At 37.8% G+C, this 27,260-nt stretch overlaps 1 protein-coding gene across 2 annotated transcripts in view; it reads right to left on the bottom strand.

Moving 5' to 3' along the window:
• Positions 1 to 683: 683 nt before the first annotated feature.
• Positions 684 to 27,260, bottom strand: part of LOC145665808 (putative oxidoreductase YjmC) — a gene marked incomplete at its 5' end in the record, with an annotated part of 38,095 nt that continues 11,518 nt past the window's right edge. Inside the window, 5 exon segments of one of the 2 annotated variants that reach the window (XM_081732924.1) lie at positions 689 to 1,049; positions 3,965 to 4,075; positions 15,280 to 15,434; positions 19,553 to 19,748; positions 25,242 to 25,340. In XM_081732924.1, the coding sequence (XP_081589050.1) occupies positions 993 to 1,049; positions 3,965 to 4,075; positions 15,280 to 15,434; positions 19,553 to 19,748; positions 25,242 to 25,340 (618 nt within the window). 2 annotated transcript variants of the gene reach the window in all.

The raw sequence follows: 27,260 nt of genomic DNA, 5'->3' as shown, positions 1-27,260 counted from the left end.
AGTTACTTGTGTTGATCATATCAACTGAGTAGATCATAGTTTAATTGCTTGGAGTGTTTTTGGTCTATTTTGGATTTATTTCTTTGAGAAAATAAGAATAATAGATTATGCATTTTTTACTTAAATATTATTTATTTTTATATGTGAAGTACCTATGCAAATCACAAATTACATGGCATTACTGACTGATACAGCTAACAACGATTACATGTATATTGCGTTCTTTTTCGTTTTATCCTTTCTATTACTTTCTGATAATAGACATATATACACTGAAACCTGTCTATGTTGGCCACCATCGGTTCCATCGAAAAGTGGCCAACTTACAGAAATAAGTGTGATTTGTGTATTTTTAGAATAGGATTTCTAGTATTACTTGATTGTAAAATTTTAATAAGCAGTGGCACGACAGCTACTTATAAATAATGTATATAGAGTAATCATAAACATATACAGTACTAGAAAATATTACTATAGTATGCAAGAGCGCCGATTTCTCTGTAAATTTGGGGAGGGGGCCATTTAGATGCTCGTACGCTATGAATCGTTGTTTCGACAGGCAGTATAGAGAGCAAGCAAGAGCAGAGTGACTCCATCCGGTGGTGGAAACCGCAGGTAACCCACGTTGAGCACGATTGGAGATATTTCGTGGGAGAGAGGGGAATTTTCTACCTTCCCATGCAGACCATCCCCTGAAATCATCTCTGAACATTAATACGTGCACTATCGTAACAATATCTAATAAATATGTGGATATTTCTTTCCCACTATCGCTATACTAGAAACTGCTATTTATTTCTTTAGTTCTAAAACTACTTTAGTAATAAAAAGACAGAGTTGTTGAAAAAATTATTGCATGAAAACACTTTATTCTAAACGAAAATAATTGCGTCTCCACCATTTTTCATAAAATTACAAAACTCCAAGTTTGTTTAACATTGCTGACGTTAATTTATGCTATCCGTGCTTGAAACAAAGAATCTTACGGTTACCTACATGTCGTTAGGTGTTCCCATCGGTCTTACACTTAACATTTTGGCAAGTGCATCCTGTAAAGAATAAAGAATTACAATGTTTTAGATGGAGAAATATAGGAACACAAATTAGGTGAATTAGCATACATTTGGTACTCTGTCAGTTCAATCGGGTTTGATTCCCTTTTCCATTTACCGAACGAAGATAATTGAAGCGAGCGGCTGCACAAGAAATACGCGACAACGACCAATTTGCTCTGAAGAGAAAATTAAAAAAAGAAAACTTTCAGCTCATGCTTCACCGAGATAGGACCTAGATTTATTTCCCAAACCACAAAGTAAAATAAAATTTATTTGTTATTAGACTCAATTTAATATATTACATTGTTCTTTGTAACCTTAGAAATGTTTGTTAAGCATTAATAGAACAGACTGACCAAACATTAAATATATTTCGTAACAGAAGTGTTGCCACGAGACGAGACGAGACTTCAGATTGTCTCGTCTTGTACAAAGCATGTCTCGTCTCGAAAAGAAGTGCTCGTCTCATCTCGTGTCTCGTCTCGAATTGTTCTGTCTTGTCTCGTGGCAACACTAGGGCGGCCGAGGCCTACAAGAAAGAGCTGTTATGCCAAGTGGTTAAGATTACAACTTTTAATCAAGTTTGGTTTGGTTAAGAGAGCACAACACACAAAACACTTACGGTCTTCTAATAACAACTGCGTAGTTTCGACTGAACAAGTAACGAATTAATATGACAGGAATATTTGTTAATACCGTCGGTACAATCGAAAGGCAAGCCTTCCCCACTTATTGTAAAATCCTTTTTTCAGAATTTCTGGTACCACTTCAACAAATAAGGAAGCCTATGTGACACTCCGATTTCAAAATTGGCTTAGGTTCGATCAATATCATAAAACAATAAAAAGAACTAATTTTATTGTCAATCTACCATCCTTTAGAAACTCAGTACCGAAAACGGTGGGCACGTTTCTGCCTTTGTTCGGAACGATAGGGACCATGAAAGAATGATTAGTTATTGATAAAACTGACATTAAAATAACTTCTACTGCTATAACACCAGCCCGCGGAATGAAGTCTTCTGAAACACTGATCTCGATGAATACTCTAACATTATACTTGAATTTGGAGCACTATCGCAAAATAATTAAGACTTGAATTTGTTGGAAAATGGAAATGACAGCTGTTTGTAAGAATCAGTTTGTTTTTTTAAAAAAAAATAACTTGAGATATTTCCTTTTCTTTGTACGATAATCCTCATTTGAAATACTGAACGCTGGTAACATTTCGAAGATAAATAATTTAGTCCGAATTAATAATTTTTTAAACAAATTCAAATACTATTTGAACTTTCGAGACACGAGACGAAATGATACATTTTACAAGACGTGTTTCGTCTCAAAGGGTTCTGTCTCGTCTCGTGGTAACACCACGTAACAGTTGCCGCAACGTAACATTGGCCTTATCAGAAACATTCCCTCTTTTATCCTGTTCTTCCAATGGGTATGATGAATGCGATGTTACATTGGTGAAACGATTGCACGAGGTATGTCCAGAAAATAGCAGATATTTTGGCCTATCGCAGCAGTGGATGGGCCTAGAGTCGCCATCTTGGTTTCAGAACGTTGCCACACCCAGTATGCATTCAGCTGAGGTAACGTGAGGACTGTCACGCTCTTATTGTGCTTTCTGTGATGTGTTACAATGTGCACTGCAATAGAAAATGCCGCCCCTTGTGAGGTGCTTTCTTAGATTAGTTTTTTTTTTTTTTACAAAAAACACAAGCCAATTGAAATCTATCGTCAACTGTGCAAAGTGTACGGGAATGGAATAATGAGCCAAGGCCGAGTGAGGAATGTCCACACACGGCCAAGCATACCCTAGAGGTCTTTGGATGGTTTTGGAAGGAGGTATTCGATCACCAACCATACAGCCCGGATTTGACACCGAGTGACTATCACTTCTTCCCGGCAATGAAGACATGACTTGCTACACAACGCTTTGATACTGACGCAAACTGCAAACCGGTAATCCAGTGGTTGAATTCGCAGGCGGCAGGTTTCTTCCGCGACAGTATTGAAAAATTTGTGCCACGGTGTGATAAGTGCTTTAATTTTCACGACGATTATATCGATAAATAGCTTAAGAGTGTATCTTTCAAATGCATATAATACAATTTGGTTTGTTCATTCTGTCACTTTTCTCTTAATTTCTGGACAGACCCAGTACAAGTTCTTTGCTCAGTTTTGTTCTATTAATACAGTTTAGACATAATCAAATTTTTCTTTCAAAAATCACGAATTTTATCAAAAATCAAATCTTTTAAAAAATGGTAACTTACAAACGTAAGTATTTCTTCTCAGAAATACGTTGTACTTATCCTTAGAAAAAATTTGCAGATATTAAAAAGGAAAACGAACTTTATAAACTTCTTACAATTGTTTCGTAAACATTATTTGAATTTTTAAAAAGGAAAATTGACAAAATAATGATTACATTCATGCCCTTACTACGTTCCTTAGATAATGAAAATGACAGTCATAATGGTGTAGGAATAATTCTTGGATCCAGTGATGTCCGTGAGGATTTCGAGACGAGGCATCCGATCCTCTAGGTCCTTGATGCTCATCCCATCGTTGAGACCTCAGGGCGATCCGGGAGAAGTTCTGTAATCCCTTTTCGGAAATGTTCTTTGAGGTCTTAACCATATAAGTTAAGATCTCCTGAAAGTACTCGTTGGTGGGACAGCAGGGGGGAGATCCGGAAAGCGGTTACAAATATTTCAGGGTAACTTTCTTTTCTTTTTGTTTTTTTTCTATCGAAATAACGTGTTTCCTTTCAGGCCGAAAAAATGGTCAACAGTTTTGAATGCTTTCAAGTAATAATAATAATAATATTATTATAACATTGGCTCACTTCTATTCTACAGAAAAAGATTATATTTGAAATAAAATTGCGTTGTTCCTTACCAACTCATCAAGCAGTTCCTTAGAATACCTGATTCCTCCCTGCATTTTTACTTTCTTCCTATGTTTCTTCTCCGCGTCGCCTGGCACCATGACTGGTGTTCTCGGATTAGTCTGCAACATAAAAATTTTGGACATTAATACAGTCACTGAACGTTACAAGTTTTAGACAAAAACCATGTTCAGAAATATCATTTTACGTGTGATTAGAGTCACACTAAGGATTTGACTGATAATTTCAATATTGGGGAACATTTTCAATATGCTGTCACCCATAGTAGTGCATGGAGTTAGTGTCAGAAACCACCAAAATATTTCACTTCTGGCTACCAGTCTGCAATTTTACACAGTTCTTATATGTATACCGAAGGAAAAGAACCCGCCGGGAGACACTTGATCTGACGTCCGGAACTCATGTGATGACGTCATCAAAATGGCGGACAGCTCGATTCAAAAAATAAGCCATATCTCCGTTATTTATGGACCGATTTTCTTCAAACTTGGCTCATTTTAAAGGAAATTAAATTTGCAATAAAACATTTTACCAAAGTATTTCGTCTAAAGTTAACCGTTTCGGAGTTATTTAAGAATTTAATAAATTAATGAGTATTTATTGAAGAAAAATACATAATAACTCCGAAACTCTTAGTTTTAGACGAAACACTTAAGTAACGTGTTATATTGTTAATTTTATTACCTTTAAAATGAGCTATTAATGAAGAAAATCGGTCCATAAATAACTGAGATATCACATATAACGTGTTAATTACATTATTAAAATGGTGGTCACGACTTCTTACAAATAGCGACAAATTCAGCCAAAGTAATTCACTTCCATATACCAGTTCCAAATTTTGCATAGTGTTTATATATACAATAAATAATTTTAAAATACCTGGGAGACACTTGACTTAACACGCTGAACTCCTATGTTGACGTCATCAAAATGGCCGAGGGGATTAAAAACATAGGTTTGCTTAAATACAACTATTTCCGTTACCGATCATTTTTTTGAGTCTTCCAATTGTTCCATTTGAAAGAGCATGAAATAAGCTACAAAAATGTTATTCGATTTAGTTTATAGGTAAACTGTTTATGAATTATATATGGGGATGACAACTTGTAAGTGGATGAAAAGAACATCCGTACATTTTCTTCTAGTAGATGGCAGAAGTTTCTACTTGAAGAAAACGCAAAAACATTTCTTTTGTTTTTGCTAGTGGTGATTTCTGATACTTACCGAATTTTTAGAAAAGAAACAAATATTCTATCACACAACGTATTGGAAGACCACCATGGTGCTAGAATGTTTCCTTTTAGATTAGGTCCTTAGCATTCGACAGGGCAGTTTGATAGACTTTATTTCTACTCTAAAAAAATTTTGTCCATGGATGCTTGCTCTCGATCATGCTATGCGCGATGGCTGCCAGTGTTTTTGTACAACTTAAAGCAACTGCCAGAGATGCATCCAACAATGTTTCGTGGGTTCCAAAACGGAAATATATCTGGCTGCAAAACTAAAAGAAAATTTTCCAGGATGGCACATGACCAGTTACATGAGCAGAACAACAAACCAATTAAAAATTCTTCAATTAACCTATCCCGTCTAAGTCAAGGGGAGGGGCTATTGCAATGGATGGTTGCAGTACCCAAAGTTGTCCGCATGATTGGAGAGTTCGAAAAGGATCGGAACCTGAAATCGTAACATCACTTCCGAGGAGCATGATGAAAATACTCAAAGTTTTCATAAGAAATTCGAAAACCATGTTTCTGCCCTTGCTGAAGTGTTTGAATCACACGGCAACCCATTCGAAGATGACGAGTTAACTACAGTCAACAGCAGTAGAATCATTCTCCCAGAAGAAAATGCGATGAGCGTCATGTCGGTAAATGCTACAGGGAAAAGCCAATTTGATACGTTTGTCGAAGATCGGTTAATCCTTAGAAAAGTTTCCATCCATGAAGTCATCAAAAGAAACAACCTTCCCTTGATGAGTGCTAAGAAAGTTACAGTTAAATCCAAAGACAAGCAGAAAATAATAGACCTGAGAAAAGACAGTACTCTTTTTGCCAAGGTGTACGTTGCTAGTCAATCAAGGGGAATTGACGTCAAAAAGTTCTTTACTCATGAAAATAGCTCAGGTCCACCTTTCATATCCGACCGCGGTAAGCTCGGAAAACCAATAAAAAAAAATCCGACGTGGTGTCCTGTATCGTCGAGTCAAGTGGAGTTCGGGTGACCACTGCTCATGAGCCCAAAGTTTCTTCGCTCATAATCGATGCAGCAGCCTTGATCCATATGCTTGTCCTTAAATCCAGCCGGACATTTCAAGAGTACTGCAACCAGATTATTAAACCATACATTCTAATGAGATTAAGATCTGTGGAAAGAGTTGACCTAGTTTTTGACCGCTACCTAGGAAGCCTAGAAAGTGACGTAAGACAGTCGAGAGGGTTTGGGCTCAGAATAAATGTAAAATCTAATGTTGCCGTTCCCAAATCTTTCAGTAAGTTCCTTGCTCACAGTAAAAACAAAGAAGAACTCTTTGAATTTTTAGCTGAAAACCTGGTCAAAATGGATCTCCACGCCGGGAAAAAAGTCATTTGCACCTACTGAGACACGGGAATTGGATCGCAAATGGAGGCGACATTTAAAGCTATATCTTCCGAATTCCATGAAGAAGCCGATGCCAGTCTCCTACTTCATGTATGGCATGCCATGGAATACTCGGGTTGTTCTTAGGTCATGGCGAAAACTGTTGATAGTGACGTGATAGTAATTGGTATATATGCCTTTTCCAGACTCTCTGAAAGAATTTTGGATTGAATACGGTAGTGGAAAGCACCTCCAATACCTTCCGATCCACGAGTTGCACAACAAAGTTCCACGAGGAGTTCCAGATCTTTTGCCTTTCTTCCATGCATTTACGGGGGCTGACACTGCGTCAAGTTTTGTAAGTATTGGTAAAACCACTGCATGGAAAACGTGGATGACTTTCCGAGATGTAGACAAAGCTTTTTCGTCATATTCTCAAGTTCTAGACATCTCTGAAGATGACGACACGTTTTTACTCATTCATCGCTTTGTAGTTCTTATGTACCATTCATCAAGTTCTGCAGAGACCGTCAATAAGGCCAGGCGGATTCTCTTTACCCAGCAAAACAGACCCATTCAAAATATTCCACCAACCAGCAACGCTCTGTTGCAACACTTGAAGAGGGCCATCCTACAATGTTCTTTGTGGACAAACTGTCTTCAACGGAACAGTCAACGCTTGGATCCTTGTGAGTGGGGATGGAAGAAGACCGCAGATGACTACGAGCCCCTCTGGTCGACAAGCCCAAACTTCACCATGGAAAAAAAAAGAGTTGATAGCATGCAAGTGCAAACAGATTTGCACACGCTGTCGATGTGTAAAAAAGAAAAGTTTTTTTTTTCATTTTTGCCAATCAGTATAAAGAGGGCATTGGATCCACTAAAAGATGTAAATAACTATTTTTATTTTCATGTTCACTCTTTTGTGGTATGATTTATAATTAAAGATGAATCACTCATAAAAAAATTATACAAGCATGCAACATTGCAATGGATGTAATGTGTTTACTTGAGTTAACGCCTCTTATAATAATAGAAATGTCATTGCAAAATATATTAAGCCAACAGCAACCATTTTAAAACATTTTTTTTACCCCCTTCCACGTTGTCATCGTCATAAACCATTTAAAATCGAATAAAATTTTTGTAGCTTATTTCATGCTCTTTCAAATGGAACAATTGAAGACTCAATAAAATGATTGGTAACGGAGTTAAGTGTATTTAAGCAAACCTATGTTTTTAATCCCGGCGGCCATTTTGATGACGTCAACATAGGAGTTCAGCGTGTTAAATCAAGTGTCTCCCAGGTATTTTAAAATTATTTATTATGTATATAAACACTGTGCAAAATTTGGAACTGGTATATGGAAGTGAAGTATTTTGGCTCAACTTGTCGCTATGTGTTAGAAGTTGTGACCGCCATTTTAATAATGTAATTAACACGTTATATGTGATATCTCAGTTATTTATGGACCAATTTTCTTCATTAATAGCTCATTTTAAAGGTAATGAAATTAACAATATCACACGTTACCTAAGGGTTTCGGAGTTATTATGTATTATTCTTCAATAAATACTCATTAATTTATTAAATTCTTAAATAACTCAGAAATGGTTAATTTTAGAGGAATTATTTTGGTAACATGTTTTATTGCAAATTCAATTTCCTTTAAAATGAGCCAAGTTTGAAGAAAATCGGTCCATAAATAACGGAGATATGGCTTATTTTTTGAATCAAGTTGTCCGCCATTTTGATGACGTCATCACACGAGTTCTGGACATTGGATCGAGTGTCTCCCGGCGGCTTTCTGTTCTTTGGTATACATATAAGAACTGTGTAAGATTGCAGACTGGTAGCCGGAAGTGAAATATTTTTACGCTAACTCCACGCACTATAGGGAATTTTAAGTAATTATTTTAAGTTTATTCCTGTTTAAATTATATCAAAATTGTATTGTATTAAAATTCAAACCTTACATCTGTTATAACTTGATGAAACAACATGAAGAAATTGTGTAGACAGAAAAACATTTCGAAAACTCATTACGCGATGGTTTGTTTACATTTAGGCCTATGTAATAATTGGATAACATACACGAGACAAGATTCTGGAAAATTAAGTAACTGATGTATTGAGAAAAGAAATGTAAACTTTAATTAAGAAAATTCGTTGTAACAAGAAATTGTAACATCTTGTAAACACAGACACAATTTCGGGTATGGCATAACAGTCAGATTTGCAGACACAGGCTGTCCGAGGGTTTCGGTCATAGCGTGACAATGAAGAAATTGAAGTTTCTTCAAACAGATGGGACAACAGAGAGATTACCAGACATGAGGTTGCAGATTGGTGGGTCAGTAGAGATTAGTCGAGATCAGTCGAGAACAGTTGGAGAGCAGTGGAGATTGCTGGATCAGTGGAGAATAGTCGAGCAGTCGAAATTTGTCTTAGCTGAGAGACAGTTCAATGCACCTAAGTCTTGAGTGCAATGAGTAGATCGAACGAGAAGCTACAGTAACTTACCGCATAAACAGCACAGTTACGTTCTGTTTCTTCGTCTCACTTCAGTAATGAAAACCAAGGAGAGTTATAACGTTCAGATGGTCAATTACAATCTACGGAGAGCTCGTCATTGAATCTGTGGGCACGTGAGTTCCGGGACAGATCCAGAAGGTGGGACATTCCAGTCATAGTCATTCAGGAGCAGAGAACTTCAACAGGTATGTGTTCCCAGTCTGTATTGTTGCCTGTGATTAAATCATGAGATATGCCGGTCCTGTGATCTGACTGCGTATTACATACTTATTAGTCTATACAAACATTACACTACCCCTGATTTAAAGAATGGAAATACACGAATATCCTAGTGAAATTGGAGTTATTGATTTAACAGTTTAACCTCTCGCAAAACAATATTACAATTAGATGTAAATTCCCATCCATTTCAGATAATGGACGAAAGGTGCTTTCTTGCGTCATAACGCTTCCATCCCCATAACTAAGGCGCGACGCAGGGAAGTTGTCAATGCTATCCACGACTGATATCTTATATCGATAGAGGCAAGCCACGGCCTCTCTGCAGGGCTGTCCAAACACATGAGCAAAGAAGTTAAGGCATAGGTTTCTGTCTTACCTTTTTTGTCATAATGTATTAGGAGAACCTTTAGTAAAAGTTATCTGCATGTTCCAATAGAAGTCGCGGATAACACCACATTCTTCTGAATACACATTTTTATTATAATCACATGTTAACCAAATCCGTGGAAACTAATGCGGTAATATTGGACGCATAGGCTCCGAGTATATGGGTGCTAAGGGGCTCAAGCGCCTACTGGATTTTTCTCTCTCTCTTTGGTCAATATTGCTAAACACATTGCATTAGAAAACGAAATTTCAATGTTAAATACAAAGTCTATATATTAGCAAGCAAAAAATAAATACATAAACAAGTAAATTCAATTAAAATAAAAATCCTTACGCCTCTAATTTCATTACAGTAGCTCATGCCCCTTGATAGCTGTTCATGCCTATCAGACACCCCCTCCCCCCTCAGTTTGACTTGACTTGATTTTGAGTTTAACGTCCCGTTCGGCAGCGAGGCTATATGAGACGTGGAGCTACTGATTAACGCGGAATCCGAATCACATGAGCTCCCGCAGGGAATCGAACCCGGGTCTCCCACGCCAAAGGCGCGTGCGCTAACCGCTTAGCCACGAAGGAGCTCCCCCCTCAGTTTGAAAACCACTGGTCTATGGATGCGTTCAAAAGAAATAGAATACAAGACTTGAGATATGATTTATATTAGAAACGCTGAAGCGTAAACATCCATTGAAAAAATTAGAAGTCGGTGCCTATAATCGGGTGTAGAATGCGTCAAGTTTTATCTTTATTTTACACTTCCAAATTATGCTATGCAGAAGTATGTGAAGGCATGTAGAATGCTTATGCATGTTCGTGTTTTGACGGGTATAAGAGCAAAAACGGAAATACATAGAAGCAAATTTTTGGAATTGATTCAATGTCCAAAACATAGGCATAATTCATCCTAATACCGGAAGTATTAGAAAACAACTGCTACTCATGGGTTTCTATATTGATCGTAATGGAGGAAAAGTGATAGCGATGGATGTATTTTGAAATAGAATCAGAGTCCCAACACTAAGTGACACCTCGACCGGTACCTCTCTAGTTAAACCGATAATGGCAAAAATCAACCATTTATGGTTTCAACGTTCATCACCATAAGACGAAAAATGGTAATATATATACAGAGATATCGCTTTTTGGTATGGATTCAGCGTACCAGTTGTAAGTGTCCTTTCAAGATTTTTTCCTCTACTCAAACTGGAAACAGTCAAAATCTACGAATTTCGGTTTCACTACGCATTGTTATAGGAGAATAATGAGAATCGTCATAAATAGTGAGAAGCAGTTTTTAAGTATGGATTCAGTACCACAAGATAAGCTCTTTCTACAACTTTATTGCAGACGGAAGCAGTAGAATTCTACTACGGATTATATTACTAATATTCGTAGGAAAAAGTAAAGGAGGTAATAAGAGACAAACTTTCATTTTTTAACGGACTTAAGATCCTAAGAATAGATTTCACGCCAATTTCTATTCTACTTAAACCCGAAGGAATACAAACTAGAACAATTTACGGTTTGAAAAAAAAATTGTGTATAATACAAAGGTAATTCGGAAACAAACCGCCGTTTCTTTATCAATGGCATATACTCGTAGGTACAGAACTTTTATTATATGCATTAGAAAAAAATACGTTACATTAGTTTTCAACATATTCAGTGTTCAGATTGAGGAATTTGTCATAACGTTTTAGGTTTGAAATTCTTTCTACAAAAAAATCTGCATCCTGGGAATGAAGCCACCCGCTAACGGCGTTGTGAAGTGCATTGTCATTGTCGAAGCGGTGCGATGCAATCCACTGTTTCATATGGCTGAAAATGTCTAGCTGAGTTCATTGCTTGCACGAGTTCATTGCTGATCACAGATGAGCACCCACTTCTTGCCGGAACAGAATTAATCATTAGAGTGCGTTGTTAGTGTATTTCAGAAACGTAGGGAAATATGGCCAAATTAAATTGTGCACCACGCTATCCCCTTTTAGATATACTCTTGCCTGCACACACACACACACACACACACACACACACACACACGAAAGTTCTGTTTTTTATATATGATTTTGGATAAACGGAAGTACGCCCAAGATCTTCTCATTCCCTTTGAATAGTTGCAGCAATTCGTTACAAACTACGGCCATATTTTGTTGTGCTGTGCGCTGAGTTCTCGACGACTTGGAATTGCTAGTTGATTTGGAGTTTAGTGTCCCGTTCAGCACCAAAGCTATATGAAACGCAAACCTATAGTGTAAAGTGAAATCCGAACCAAATGTGCTCCTACCAGAGATCCCGCACTCCCGTGCTATGGTACATAAACAAACCATATAGCCACGAGAGAATTTATGGAATATTTCCTGTGGAGCGTTATGCTCTACGCATGGGCGGGAGTTATGCGGGGGCATTGTCTCCCCAACTTTTTGACAAAAAATAAAAATGCCATTTATAAGATCCTTTAATTCTCATTTGTATTCACCATGCCTCCTCCAGACAATTCCTAACTTCGCCTATGACTCTACGGGACAGAACAAAATGTGATATTCTTCGAACACTACTGTCCGACAGAAGTGCGTGCGATGGCTCATGCCTACATGAACTCAGTTGAATCCACAAATTGACGTTCATTACATCCTCTGGTCTTTGTATTTAGATCCTGTCTATTCCACCTGTGCCCTCGGAAACTATGCGAACTATACTTCGGCCCAACCCCCGTCGCCCTCTAACGGAAGAAACCCTCCCTTTGCTTAGGGGAAGAAGTGAATGGCCTCAGCGATGTTGCCAATTTGTCATTCAGTCGCTTGGTGTTGACGAGTGAAGATCATAGGCTACTTAGAGTGGCTAATAAAACAGACCACAGCGAAGCCCGTCAAATAATCCATTGTGGCAACGCTTCCGCATCTAACAATTGAAAGATGTCGGTCGCAATAACTTATCCCTCCTCTTTCGAGGGAGGTAGGGAAATCACATATCGACAGTAGCGCCAGCAGAGGCACAGTTAAGATAGAAAGGCTCTAACGGTTACGTCGTGGTGGCTCGTTGTTTCCTACACCTTCATCCCGACGCCATTTCAATAATATCATGCATGCAATTTATGACTGATATGTAAAAATTCTTTCTGATGCCATTTTTCCTCCTGAATTCAAATACGTAATCCGTTCTCCGTAGAACATCAGGTTTTTCCACAATTTGGAAAAAAAATATGTTGATTGATGAATAAAAGCAGTGTTTGCACGGCCAGGATGCAAACATTTCTGCAACCTGAGATCGATCGCTGTCATTTCGTGTGGGTCCAACATAATGGCGCATGAAACGGCATCAAACGATGTAAAAGAAATGATTCCAAATCCCATAGTGGCAAAACAGCATTAAGTTGTTCTGCTATTTAGAAAATCACTTTTGACCCACAAAGTTCCACGAAACGTGAAGCTGCAGTAAGCATTGATGTTCCGCCTATTCTTGAGGTCTTCAGACACTTTTGCTGGCACACAAAACGATGCAAAACGAGTACAAACATACGAAAACGAATCATTAAAAACTTTGTGGTGGTAGAACAGCATTAAATTGTACACATGGGAGTAAAACATTCTATTTTGGGTATCTTGGGTACTATTTTGGGTATTTATGACCAGTCGCTTTCAATTGTCAATTCGTCTTTCCTTCCATCTGGCATCTGCAAAAAACTTCAATGTTACCATAAAACTAAAAGAAGTTTTCAAAATTCAGGCTTATAAGATGTGATATCATCTAGTGCGTTCTTATTCGAATGTACAGTTTAGGTGGTCAATTTACGAAAGCGAATTTGGTACTTAAAAGTGCATATGCATAATACGGCCAAGTTTCAAGATACACAGAGATGAATAATAGTAATGACTAAATGGTATGTTTTAAGAGATCGGAGAGTTCATAACACCTACGTCAATTGAACAATTTTCAATAAATTTCTCGTAGTCTTATTATCCTCAACTAACTTATGGCCTATATTGGTTGATATGGTAATTTGATTCAACTGCCTATGAAGTAGGAAGCCCTACAGAAGGTTGTTCGGTTTACATCGGGCCGACATTGAAGAGTACAAGAAAGCTTGCCACTACTCCTGATGGTATTCTATAGACGTCCAGCACTGTGAACTATTATCTGACATCAAGTTTTACATTGGAGAAAACCGCGGCGATATTCCAAGAAAAGAATATGGTTTCACATCTCCCTGCATGCTTTACAGAGACCGTCGAGGGTGCTTGTACGCCAATGTTGCAGACACCTTTTCAACATGGCAATGCCGCAGAAACTCAGTTCGCTGGGATTATGCTCTTTACTGGAATGTCTAAAACAGAATGACACAAATTGGATTTCCTGAACTTATGACTGTAAGACTTGAAATCTTGTCCTTACGGATCCTTACTTGCTTGACGTCCGCACCGTACAATTATAGGATATCGATGCAAAATACCTAAGTATAGGAGTCATAATAGATTTCTGGGAGTACTATGTCTTGCATTCACTTTCACGTTTCTATCAACCTTATGTCCCACTATCTTCCTTGTATAACTGAACCCCATCACAACAAAAAGAATTAAAAAACATATGTGAAGTCTTTGGCAATGGTAAACAATGTTGCATCGCCCCTTGTCATTACTGTGACGGTATCTCAGCGTCCAAACGTGACCATAAACAGAGATGAATGTATGTTTTATTCGCTGTGATTACTATTTGCCGTGGGGGGCGCGGTGGCTCAGTGGTAGAGCGTTCACCTCCGGTGCTTGGGGTCCCTGGTTTCATTCCAGCTCATGCCGTGTGGACTTTGTGGTGGACAAACAACGTGCTCGTGGGTTTTCTCGGAGTTCTCCCGTTTCCTCCCACTTTCTTCATTCCACCATTTCACTCATCTTTCATTACCATCGTCTCCTTTAACCTAACCGGCATAACCGTGGGACGTTAAACTTAAAGATTTTTTAATTTTATTTTTATTTATTTATTTATTTATTTATTTATTTATTTATTTATTTATTTACTATTTGCCGTTTGGACACCGTCAAGAACTTTTCATACAGTTTTCTGCAGTTGATTTTCCGTTCTGGGAGCAGCAGGTGGTGTGCGCGGTCGTTAGTGACACATCTTAGAGAGAACCTTATGAGTGGCTGTGTTGACAGTTGAAACTGTCAAATTGAATACCTGGCCTGTGATACGTTGGGTCGATGGATTTTCCTCACTTGTCGATCGTGATACCGCAGCATAACTGCTGATGTTACTTTCATCGAATCCGTCTTCCTGGTGTGCTTTTCATGGGCGACGGTTTTGCCACGAAGTACGATAGCCTTCATAGTGTGAACCATTATCCCGATGCTCTTTCTCTATCCATATGAAGGAAGAACGAGCATAGAAAGGGTGAGAACATACCTTTCTCAGTGACAGTTGAGTTTAGGCGCTATTCGAGGACACTCTCGCGGAACACTCACCCACCTACAACAGCACACGCGTCGGTTCTAGTGTCATTCCCAAGATGGCAACTGTGTTCCTAATTCGGTCCAAGATAAACCGAACAACCTTTTATACTCTTTTAAAAAACAAAATAGTTCTACTCACCGGTCGGATGGTTCTAAGATACTTGAGAAAATCATTCACACGATCATGGAATCCAGCGGCAAAAGAACGAGGATTGATCACAACGTAACACTGACCTAAATCTTGTTCTGTATCGACATCTTGCAGGTGTGGAATATGAGGTCCATAGTTGGAACCTACAGAAACAAAATAAATAAATAAAATAAAAATTTAAATTAAATTAATACATGGATTCTCTGGATCACTTCCGCACTAATCAGTGGCGGATCTAGGCCTCCCAGTTTTTTCACTGGCAAAATAATTTAAATTATTATTTATATATTTTTAAAAGTTTATATATATCTATGATAGTCAGGGTAGTGGCTGCTCCCCCAGTTTTTACCTTCTAGATCCGCCACTGGCGTAAATTTGGAGAGATTGACTATAAAAACGAGCAGGTGGACCAAAACTATGTGGATAGGGGTTATTGTACACAGTGTTACCAATACTACAACTAAAATTACACTAACATCCTTTCTGTGATACTTTAACCTACGGATACAGGGACTTCTCGAATCCTCTGTATTTCATAATAATAGGATTTTTGTAGAAATGTACGATGAATTCAAGTTAACTCTCCTCAAAATCATTTCGGTCTTACGTTGATGTTCTGCTACAGATCGATCGTGTCCATGTCCTTGGAAGAAAACCCACTATGCTACAGCGTTAGAAACAGATGATGTAATTTTCCGATCGATGAATGGTTATTACGCACTAACACAAATTAAAACACAATAAAGTTCCTTACCGTCTCATTCGTTTGTGTTAATTAATTGTTATGAAATATAATACTTAAGTAAATGATTATGGTAAAAGGGATAACTTTATCAATTCAACGATAGACGAGTCTAAGATGTTATGGTCTACTCTGTAATCTTTACTGAGGTGTTTTAGAACCTCCATACTTTTATAACTATGATAAATATGAAGAAATGAACCGATTGTTTCTAGTCAAAGTACTGAGATGGCAAATTGGATATTCCTGTAACACTACAAATTGCACAGGAGAATCGTTGAATGAATATGTTTGCGGGAAATGAAAATGTGAGAACATTACGTGCAGGGAACCTGCCTGATTTTATTCTTTCATGTCAAACAAATATTTGTGGAGGTGCAACCAGAAATCCAAGGACTATAGATATACCACATTGACTTGACACCTAGTCTTCCGTTCCAGGCGCTGCTATCGGCTGAAGGACTTCCACTCCCTTTCGCTAAGGCTCTCTCGCTTAGCAACAGCTCAACTCTTATTGGCTCAACGCGTGCGTGTGTCGAGGGTGGCGTTTTAGTTCGCAGTTTTGCCACGGCTCAAGACATTTTGGCAGCACTATAACACTAAATCTCTGAGACGAGAAGATGGTGATTAATATATATTCTTTACGATGTGTGATCAAAAATTACGGTGAATAATTTTATTAGAAACAAAGTAATATGCTTGCATGGAATTTGATTTAACCTTCTTCAATGTACTGTCCTTGGCTAACAATGCACTTATATCAACGTTGAATCCATGACTGGAAGCATTTCTTGAAGGCTTCTTTTGGAAGGGTGTTCAGCTGATTTGCCATGACCCTCTCAATGTCAGCAATGATGTCAAAACGTTTTCCTTTAAGCACGGTTTTAATTTTTTGAATGTCACCGCTTCATCGCCGTACACAGATTTGGACATTTCGTGAGTTTCTTTTGCACTCTTTTGCAGCTTAGAACAAAACTTAATGTTGGCGAGCGAGAGACACTGTTAACACGTCCTCACTCTTCCGCCTCTGGAAGCCAACTAATATATCACAACTCGTTCAAACTCGACACTCACTGTGTAAAGCTTTAGGCTGCCGAGCTTACTAGCTGATAGATGGCACTGTGCAACATACACTTACTATACTTTTTTGACGTCACCTTATATGTTGGTTTTTGAAATTATTTCGTTGTGATAACCCGTTTTTTTACTTTTATTTGCAAACACATTGCACATTTGAACCTATTCAAACTAAGGAACTAATACCTACGTACATTATGAAGATACAAAAAGTTCGAGTATTTTGCAATTTTCCAATATGTAATAATAAACATAGTACTTGTTGTCTATTTTGCGTGATGACTTATCTCATGACTGACTTAATTTTATCTTGATAAGAACTAATCACATATGACGAAGTTACCCCAATGTCTCCCTCGGATATCTCTGTAATGTAACCAAAACGAGAAAGAGACAATACAATTCTATGTTCAGAGATTACAGGAGTTGATTTGATTTTGAGTTTAACGTCCTTTTCAGCAGCGAGGCTATATGAGACGGGACCTACTGAATAACGTGGAATCCGAACCACATGAGCTCCCGCTGGGAACCAAACCTGGGTCTCCCACACCAAGAGATTAGAAGAGTATACAATTCCTCTATATCGGTCTGGCGTACCAATATGGCTGACTTTTCATCGACTTTACTTTGGTCACGTAAGAACCATAATGTCTTGCCTGCTGAGAGGAGAGAACTGTATTTATGAACGCAGATATTCTTGAACACTCTCTTAGGACTTGATATCGCCACTTGCTGGGAAAATAATTGAAACGTTTGAGACGAATTTTTAAACATAACACTTTCATCGAGCCGGGGTTTTGACCATCCATTCTTAACCTTTAATTGGCAAGCAATGATAGAATTACCATTAAACTATTTAGTTTGCTTTTATGGTTGAACTATGTGTCCTGATCGTAATTTCGTAATTTTTAAAGTATTTTTGTACTTTGGTTACAAAATACAGGGTGTTTATTTCAAAGCAACATTGACATAAAATAGGTCTTATGTGTAGCTACTGAACAGCATTGCCCTATTATGGTAAAATATCATAAAAATACTCTCAGGAATTACCAACTGTTTCGTTGAAATATTTTCCTACAGAGCAAGAAACCACAAATACAAAAATGAAAAGGAACTTTCGCGGAACTAGGACATATAGCTTCTACAATACTAAATTTGACTGTTCCCTGTTGAGGAAGTGACCCGCAAATCATGTATATGAATATTGAATGAAAGCAATAATGACAATGAAATGATAACTTAAGTTATTATTCGTGTGGATAACGCAATAGAATGCGATGTTGCTTGAAAGCAACACTGCCCAATAAAGGGTTAATTCAAACTCGTATTGCAAGGAAAACAGTGTTCAAAATATTTGCCAAAAATAGAGTATTTCAGAAGCTCCTCAAGTTAAGGAGAAATAATTCAAGTATATAAACAGGTCATTGAAAATAAAACACCAGAAGTGGCTCGCGAGAGAAGCGTCACTGGTAAAAATTGAAGTTTTTTTTTTTCCTTCCGAGGGAATGAAGGTTATCTAATGTTTTAATTGTTATACTGTATACAAAATTTAGGATAGAAAACTGGAAAAGTTTTGTTCTTTTAGTTTGAAGCAAAAACACTTTGATTTTTAATGACGTAACTTTCCTTACGAGCCGCTTCTGGTGAACAGGTGTTCTAGCGTTTTCTAAACTTCTGCTTCTAACAATAGGAGTGGAGACGATATCTAAAGGGTGACCCACAAAGAACGCAACCTTTTGAGGGTATAATAACATACAAATTTATTGATGAAATTAAGCAATTTACATACTACATATCTATATATCTTTGCAGTATATTCTACCTGGGATCATGTATAAAATATGATATTACTCAAATGTCCTCCATGACTTTGCAGGCTCTCTCTCGTTCTTTCAATAAAATTTTCTGTTAACTTTTTGGATTACTTCCAACTGTAGTTCTGAAATCATACGCTGAATCTCAACTTTGAGCCAGTGATCGTAGTTTGAGGGAATTTCCCTAATCTAGGGAAATTTTGTAGGTAAATTTAACAAAAATGAAAAAAAGGGAATTTTTTCATAAAACGAGAAGATCGAGGGAAATTTTCATAAAATGATTGATTATTATAAACGCTTAAATTTATCTTTGTTTTCCAGACATTAAGTAATACAATAGCAATTGATTGCGTGTGTATGTGTGTGTGTTTATCTGTTCAAAGTATTTTTTTTAATAGTATAATTTGCACCCATTGTTGACTAGTGTATTTTTGTAAATAATAATAATAATAATAATAATAATAATAATAATAATAATAATAATAATAATAATAATAATAATAATAATAATAATAATAATAATAAGGAAGCGGTAAAAAAATAAAACTAAAAGCAGATAAATGAAACAAATGTGAAAAAGAAGTACTTCAACTACTGATAAATATGGATGTAAATTAGTTCACCTTACCTCCCAAAAGGCCACAAAACGTTTCAACCATGAGAGCGAGACAGAAACCTTCGTAGCCAGAGGAGTTTTCATAAGATCCCAAAGGCATCAGTTTCTTCGCTTCAACAGCATCTGTTGAATCATTAGTAGGGTCTCCCATTTTATTCAGAGCCCAATGGAAGGGAATTCGTTCTTTTTTCTCCTTGTATTTTTCGATCTGAAATTTAATAATAATTACACAGTCATCAGCTGTTATTAGTGTATACTACAGGACGAAACGAGAAACTTCTCAAGTCTCATGGGTAGCATAAGTTCACCCGAATTTTAGAATTTAAACACTGTTTTAGTGTTTATGACTTATAGTAAAATACTATTAATAGATAAAGTGATGGCACTAACTAACTAAATAACTCTATGGCCTATGGAACCCGGAGGTTCAATGCCGCCTTCACAAAAGCTCTCCACTCATTTCTATCCTTATCCAACTGAATCCAGTTTCTATTTTGTATTCCCAATTCTGCTAGATCCATCTTAATATTGTCCTCCCGTCTGCGTCTAGGTCTTCCTAATGATCGTTTTATGATTGATCTTCCAGTTAAGACTTTAAAAGCGTTTCTACTTTCTTCCATCCTTGCTACACGACCTGCTCACTTAAGCCTCCTAGATTTGATGACCCTCACTAACACTATTTGGTAGACCGTATAAATTCTGTATTTATTCGTTATGAAGTTTCCGACATTCCGCATTCCCGTTCCTTTTGGGTCCGAATATTCGTCTTAGGATCTTGTTCTCAAATACTTTTAGTTTACGTTCTTCCCTCAGAGTAAGTGACCATCTTTCGCAACCATACAGAACAACAGGCATGATTATCGTTTTGTATATATTAAACTTCAAATTCCTGGACAGAATTCGCGACAACAAGAGATTTTGAACTGAATAATAACGCGAATTCCCTGCGTTTAGTCGACATTTAATTTCTTCGTGAATATGGTTTTCGTCTGTTAATATTGTTCCTAGAGATTTGAAAGTATCCACTTTATAAAAGTAAAATTTGATATTTTAACGCATTCATATTTTGCTGTATTAAATCCCTTCGAACTTCCAAGTATTTAGTTTTCTCTGCAAAGTGATGGCACTAACACAAAGAAAAGCATTTACCAATATTTAAAGCTAAGGAAGCTATCACACAAGTTAGTTTTAGTGAGAAATACGGTTTAAATCTTATTATATCTCACCTTTCGTGGACCTCTCGTAATTCGGAAAGATTTTCATAAACTTATAGTTTAAAATAAGGAGAAACCAGGATATAAATTTCGTACATACATTTTAGAAAATGAGGCAAGATAATTTTCGAGACAACACAAGAAAAGCTTTCTGAAAATCGAGGAGAAAAATTCGAGAATGGAGAGTAGGCGAGAATTTGAGAAATATAAAGAGACGAAACGAGAAAACCTTATTTCTCGCCTCGTCTCGTCTCGTCTCGTGAGCTACACAAGTTCATATTTGTGCAGAATTATTTTCCCTTGAGCCTATCTAGAAATAGTAAGCACTTATTATGTTAGAAGTTATGAGAAACCCCTCTAAGAAAATGTTTCCCAATCCATTTTCTCAGCTACTGAATATTATTTGGTTGAAAAGAAAGCCTAATGGATGCTTACACGCAGGCCCGTAGCCAGCCCAAAAATTTAGGTGGGGCCCGGTAGAAGTTAGGGGGGGCGACCCAATCATATTATACTTCATCACCATATTATAGTTCATTTGCAAGCCTACCGTGAAATTTTATGGGGGCCAGCCAAAATTTAGGGGCGGCCCGGCCCCCTCTTGCCCCCCCGTGGATACGGGCCTGCTTACACGTAATCAAATGTTTAATGTATGCTGTTCCTTCGTTGTGCGTTTTAGAGCTTTATTATCTCTTCTACTAGTCCAGAAAAATTAGGCTTTAACCCGGACATTTTGATAAACAAGCTGAAAATTGGTGGAGATGTTCAGAATGTTATCCTGATCAACTCACTCCAAGTCCCAAAAAAATCCAGCTTGAGGAAACCGAGATATGACGTCATCAATATGGCCGCCGACCAAATTCATTCCTTAAACTTCAAAATGTTACATCTACTCCACATTTCAAGATATCAACTTCGTTTTTGCTTCATTTTGCAGAAAACACATTGGAAATTGTTATTTACAACAGCTACTTGTCTTACATTGGCTCAACTTTCAAATAAAGAACCTCAAAGTGAAAATAATGTGCATTCTTGGTTATTTTTTTCTTTTAGATTTAACTGTAAATAACTTCGAAAGAGGTACACTCATGTCCAAAATTATTGTCGCATATCTATAACTGCCTTCTTATAAGAATATAAGTTGATAATGATTTCGCAGGGTGCTTTTAATACTGATATTATGTGTATAATCGGGAAATGTATATTTGTGGTAAATTTCATAGGAAAAGAATCATAAATACGAAAATTAGAATGAGTAAAACAAAATGTTGCTAAATGAACGAGAAAGTTTTATTTTCGCTTTATTGTTCTTATTTACTGCTCTTTCGACAAGAAATTTGCCACACACATGTCTTTGCCGATTATACACACACTAACATTATAAGAAATACCGGCCGTATTCGTTATCAAATTATATTCCTAGAACAACATATTTATAGACATATTGAAGCACGTGGTGTGATTGGAAAGTTTTGAGAGAGTTGACAACACTGCTCAGGAGGAGTAGGTATAATTGCCCATTAGCATGGAATCGGTGGCTTCGTGTGTCCTTGAAATATGTTGAAACATGCACCGAGATATCTTGATTCAGTACGGCGTAGCAACCAGTTGAGTGCGGACGGTGTGTGTGTGTCTTGGCGGATTTTTAAGTGCGCAAAATTGATGAAAAATTGGAACAACGCGTTTGTGTGAAATTTTGTTTTAAAACTGGGAAATCTGCTTCGGAGACTTACGAACTCTTAAAAACAGCTTTTGGAGACAAATGTCTGAGCAGGTCAAACGTGTTTATTTAGTTTCACAGATTCAAAGATGGCCGCGAGTCAGTAGAGTATGACCCCCGATCTGGCCGGCCTTCAATATCAAAAACTAACGAAAACTGTGCGAAACTTTAAAGTTGGCCATTTAGTGCACTCGAACCGTAGACTTACAATTCGGGGGATGGATGAAGGCCTGAATTTAAGTTTCTATTCGGTTCAGTCAATTTTAACTGATGATTTGAACATGCGTCGAGGTCCGTGAAATTCATTCCAAAAGTGTTGTCACACGAGCAGAAATAATACAGACTTGAAGTGTCCCAAGAACTGTTTAATAGAGCCGAAATGGACTCAGATTTCTTGAATAGGATAATAACAGGTGACGAAACATGAGCTTATGGGTATGACCCAGAAACAAAGGCCCAGTCTTTTCAGTGGAAGAGCCCAGATTCTCCAAGACAAAAGAAAGCGCGACAAACTTGGTTAAATGTGAAGACAACGTTGGTGTTTTTCTTTCTCGATTCTAAGGGTATCATGCATCATGAATTTGGCCCTAGGGGGCAAACAGTCAACCAAAAATACTACAAAAGTGTCCTTCAGCGTCTGCGCGAAAATGTACGGCGGAAATGTTCTGCCTTCTGGAAAGAAAAGAATTGGATTGTCCACTACGACAATGCACCAACGCATTGTGCGTTCTCAATTCAGGAATTTTTGGACAAATTCAACATTCCTGTCCTTCCGCAACCCTCGTATTCCACAGTTTTGGCCCCGGCCAACTTCTAACTCTTTTCTAAATTAAAATTGTCATTGAAAGGGAAGAGATTTGATTCAATTGAGGACATTCAAGCACATATGCAGAGAATGCTTCACACCATCACGAAAAATAATTTTCAGGAATGCTTCCAGAAGTGGAAACACCGTTGGAATCGGTGTCTTCATTCAGCAGGGGTCTACTTTGAAGGAGATCCATCAAAATAGCCTGTAAGTACTGCATTTTTAAATTACAAGCCCAGTCTTAAAACTTTCCAATCACACTTCGCATACCCCACTCTTCTCCATTCTACCCCACTTTACTGTACTACCACTAAAATGCTTTTAGAAGCCGCCTTTGAACACATACTACACTGTACTAAGTTTCTATTGATCTGTTTGATAGTTTTTCTACACAAAGAAATAAAATAAGTAGCTCATAATTACTGACAAATAAAAAATGGTGTCTTAAACAATTACACACATATAGTTGGCAACAATGTACTTAGAAACCTAGTAATAATAGAGAATAAAAATATATGATGTCTTAGACATCCCAAGTTCATATGAAACTAGATAAATTATTTCCCATAAGAAATAATGACCTTTATTTTGTGGGCCTCAGAGGCCCACCCCGTTGGTGTTCCTAGGGGTGTCATTTTTTAGTACAAAAAATGTAAGTGGAGCCAACTCAGAAGTACAGTCATCGGGTACAGCGTGTGAAGCAGCTCGAGTGGAAACTAAATGTCAATTGTCTGATTTCAACCGCTTCGCAGCAGGAGGAGATTTCGGTGATACAAAGGCCGCCCAGCCGGATCTTGTCGATTTTCCAAGTTCAAACTGTTCTGGTGTAATACGTCGATTTCGTCCAATATAGTATAAAATATGGGACTGACTCGAGTATTCTGTGATGTTGGATGAAGCGTTTTGCCTCCCATGCCGAAAATATCCATCAAGAAACAGTGACTCCTCATTTATGCATAATGGATTTAGGAATTGGAAGCATGCAACTGAGAAAATAAGGTCTTTTCACGTTACGTCACTGTTCATTTCTGTCTCCCCCCCCCCCCGTAAGTAATCAGGCTGGCTACGGGCCTGAAAGCATCTTCTTGTATTATGCCTGAATTGCGTTGTTGACATTTTCCTACATCCTTATCGAACATTATATTAAAATAATTTATGCAAAGTAGCGGTCGAAGACAAAACAAAATAATGGAAAAGCACATGGTGGCAATGCACACCTGTGCACACCACGCTTTCACCTACCATGTGCCACTAGAGACGGTTATTTTCGAACTTTCCACGCTGCTGACGACAGATCGAGACGACCCGCTCGGGAGAGTAATACTCCCGCAAGTACGTTTTTTCGCGCGCTACTCTAGCCAGCTGTTTTACGCGCTATCCTAGTCAGTTGTTTTAAGTTGGTCATAAAATCTATATCATTTAGTACAAGGGGAACAATCCATTATCGAGCCTTATATCATGGAGTACAAGGGCAACAAAACGAGCCCTGCGGGGCTTCTAACCCGTTCCTACTACTGCTACTACTTATCTTAACAAAAGTAAGTAAATCACATTTTTGAGTATTATTTTCGTATTATTTTAATTTCAAAAATTTTATAAAAATGTAAAAAAAAAAATGTTAAAAAAACTTTCCTCGGGCCGGGTTTGAACTCACGCCAAAAGAGATTTTTCTTATTAGCATATAGCGCTAGCCCACTAGGCCACGAGGACCGACAACAACAAACGTCTGAATTCTGCTATTTGAAAGCAACGTGGCAAGACATAGATAACGCCAACCAATCAGAAGTGTGTTTTCCGTTCCTACTTCCGGGAGTATTACTCTCCTGAGCTAGTCCTATGATCGAGTGGTTAGTTTCGTCGTCGTATGTTAGAAGCGCTACGGTTCGCCTTGCTTCCATTTTTTTCCCCGCAGAGTTTACGGTCTGTATATTCTAGTCTATGTTCTATATCCTAGACACTAACCTTCTCCATTGAAGCCGTGGTGCAGGCCAAATCAATCACAAAATTGTCTTCAGTAGATGCAGGAGCTCCCATCGCAATGGGACACGTTCCTAAACCGGTCTGTTGGAAGAAAAACTTGTTCGTAAGTAGTGAAAAGCCAGGCAAAGAAAAGTTCTTGTAGTAATTATTGATATTTGTATTATTGTTGAGTAAACTACATGATCCTATGTTTTTAACAAGAAATTCCCCCTCCCCCCAATGATCATTGATCACATTCGGACAGCGTTGCCAGACTTGGCATGTACAGTCCCCTGCATTTAGTAAGTACCGATTTCTGCAATGTATTTAAGATGTCTATCTACTGTTTCAACATATACGAGGATGATCGTAAAATAACGTTACAAAGGCTGCAGTGAAACGTCAGTGCGCCAATATAGCCAACCAATATAGCCAACATATAGTACATACATTAGTTTATTTTTCAAAATAGTCTCCATATCGCTTGAGGCACTTACCGCATCGTGGGATGAGCTTGAACAATGCCTCCTGGTAAAAATCCTGTCCTTGTATGTTGAGCCTCGTTCTCACGAAGAGTTTCACCTCCTCGTCTGAAACGAAGGGACGGCCTTCTAGGTGCTCCTTCAAGTGCGGGAACCGGTGAAAGTCACTTGGAGCGAGGTCCGGTTTGTAGGGAGGGTGGGTGCCATGTAGAGATGCAGAAAAAGCCGGCTTTTTTGAATCGATGTTTTTTTGATATAAAAAGTCGACATTTTTGGGAGAAAAAACAAATTTTGGAAATTTTGGCTTTTTTTTTTTTCATTTTCATGATTTTTCTATTTAAATAGCTTTCTTACAGTATACTCTATGGTTAAATAAGATTTCATGACCTAAATGCCATATTTCGCTCTGGATTTCATCATCATGATGGATGGAGCACGTTTTATGAATTAAAGTAAATATAAAGTAATTAATATTTGAGGGCAATTTTAGAGGCTATTTAATAACTGTTTCAACCTCTAAGTTGTCAACATTTTTTATTCTCTAGATCATTTCAGTTTTAGTCACCCGTGTTTCATTTCTCAGAGCTTAGTTCTCCAGCTTCTAGTACATAACTTAAAAATTTCGTCAGAGAATACGTTTTTCAAAATATCAGTCAGAGCTTACTTCCACATTTCTGTTATACTGCAGCTGTGCAATGATTTAGTAATAATCTTCCGGATACAACCTTGAACACCATTTTATAGAAATAATCAGTAGTGGATTTAGAAAAGCATTTTGGGAGGAGTTTCTCTGATTAACATTTGTTTTTTCTAAAGATTCCTAATTTTATTTGCGAGGAGCTTGAAGTTTGTGAGTAAAGGTATAACTAATATTTCGTTTGTTTTAGAAATTCCGTAATCTCCTGGTACAGGCTTCAATCCGAAAGGCAGCTCCCACCCTAACCCCTTCGCAAATCTGTCATTCCTGGTAATTAGTAATAACAACGATTTAAAACAATAAGAAAGGAAGTCGGTCAGGACTCACAGTACACGCACTATCTATACATTCATAGCTTTTGAAGTAAGACAATTTTTTGTCACAAAGGTCAAATGCAAGGTTAACTCATGGACTTCTCGATAGAGGCGCAAAAGCTAACGACTTACTCATGTTTGTTGTACAGATGTCCTTGACTTGACTTAAATGTATTTTCTCTCTCTATGTGCTCCTCCATGGCTAAGCGGTCAGCGTATGCGCCTTTGGCGTGGGAGACCCGGGTTCGATTCCCAGCGGGAGCTCATGTGGTTCGTATTCCACGTTAATAAGTAGGTCCACGTCTCATATAACCTCGCTGCTAAAAGGGACGATAAACTCAAAATCAACTCATCTTTCTCTCCTTCTCTATGGACTATGGAACCTGAAGGTTTAATGTTGCGTTTACAAGCTCTCCATTGACTTCTGTCCTTCGCCAATTTGATCCAGTTTCTACTTTGTATTCCTATTTCTGCGAGATCCATCTTAATATTGTCCTCCCATCTGCACGTAGGTCTTCCTAATGGCCAT

This window comes from Thermobia domestica, chromosome 1 (assembly GCF_964235325.1).
Source record: "Thermobia domestica chromosome 1, izTheDome1.hap1.1, whole genome shotgun sequence".
NCBI lineage: Eukaryota > Metazoa > Arthropoda > Insecta > Zygentoma > Lepismatidae > Thermobia > Thermobia domestica.
This window is presented reverse-complemented; position numbering and strand designations above follow the sequence as displayed.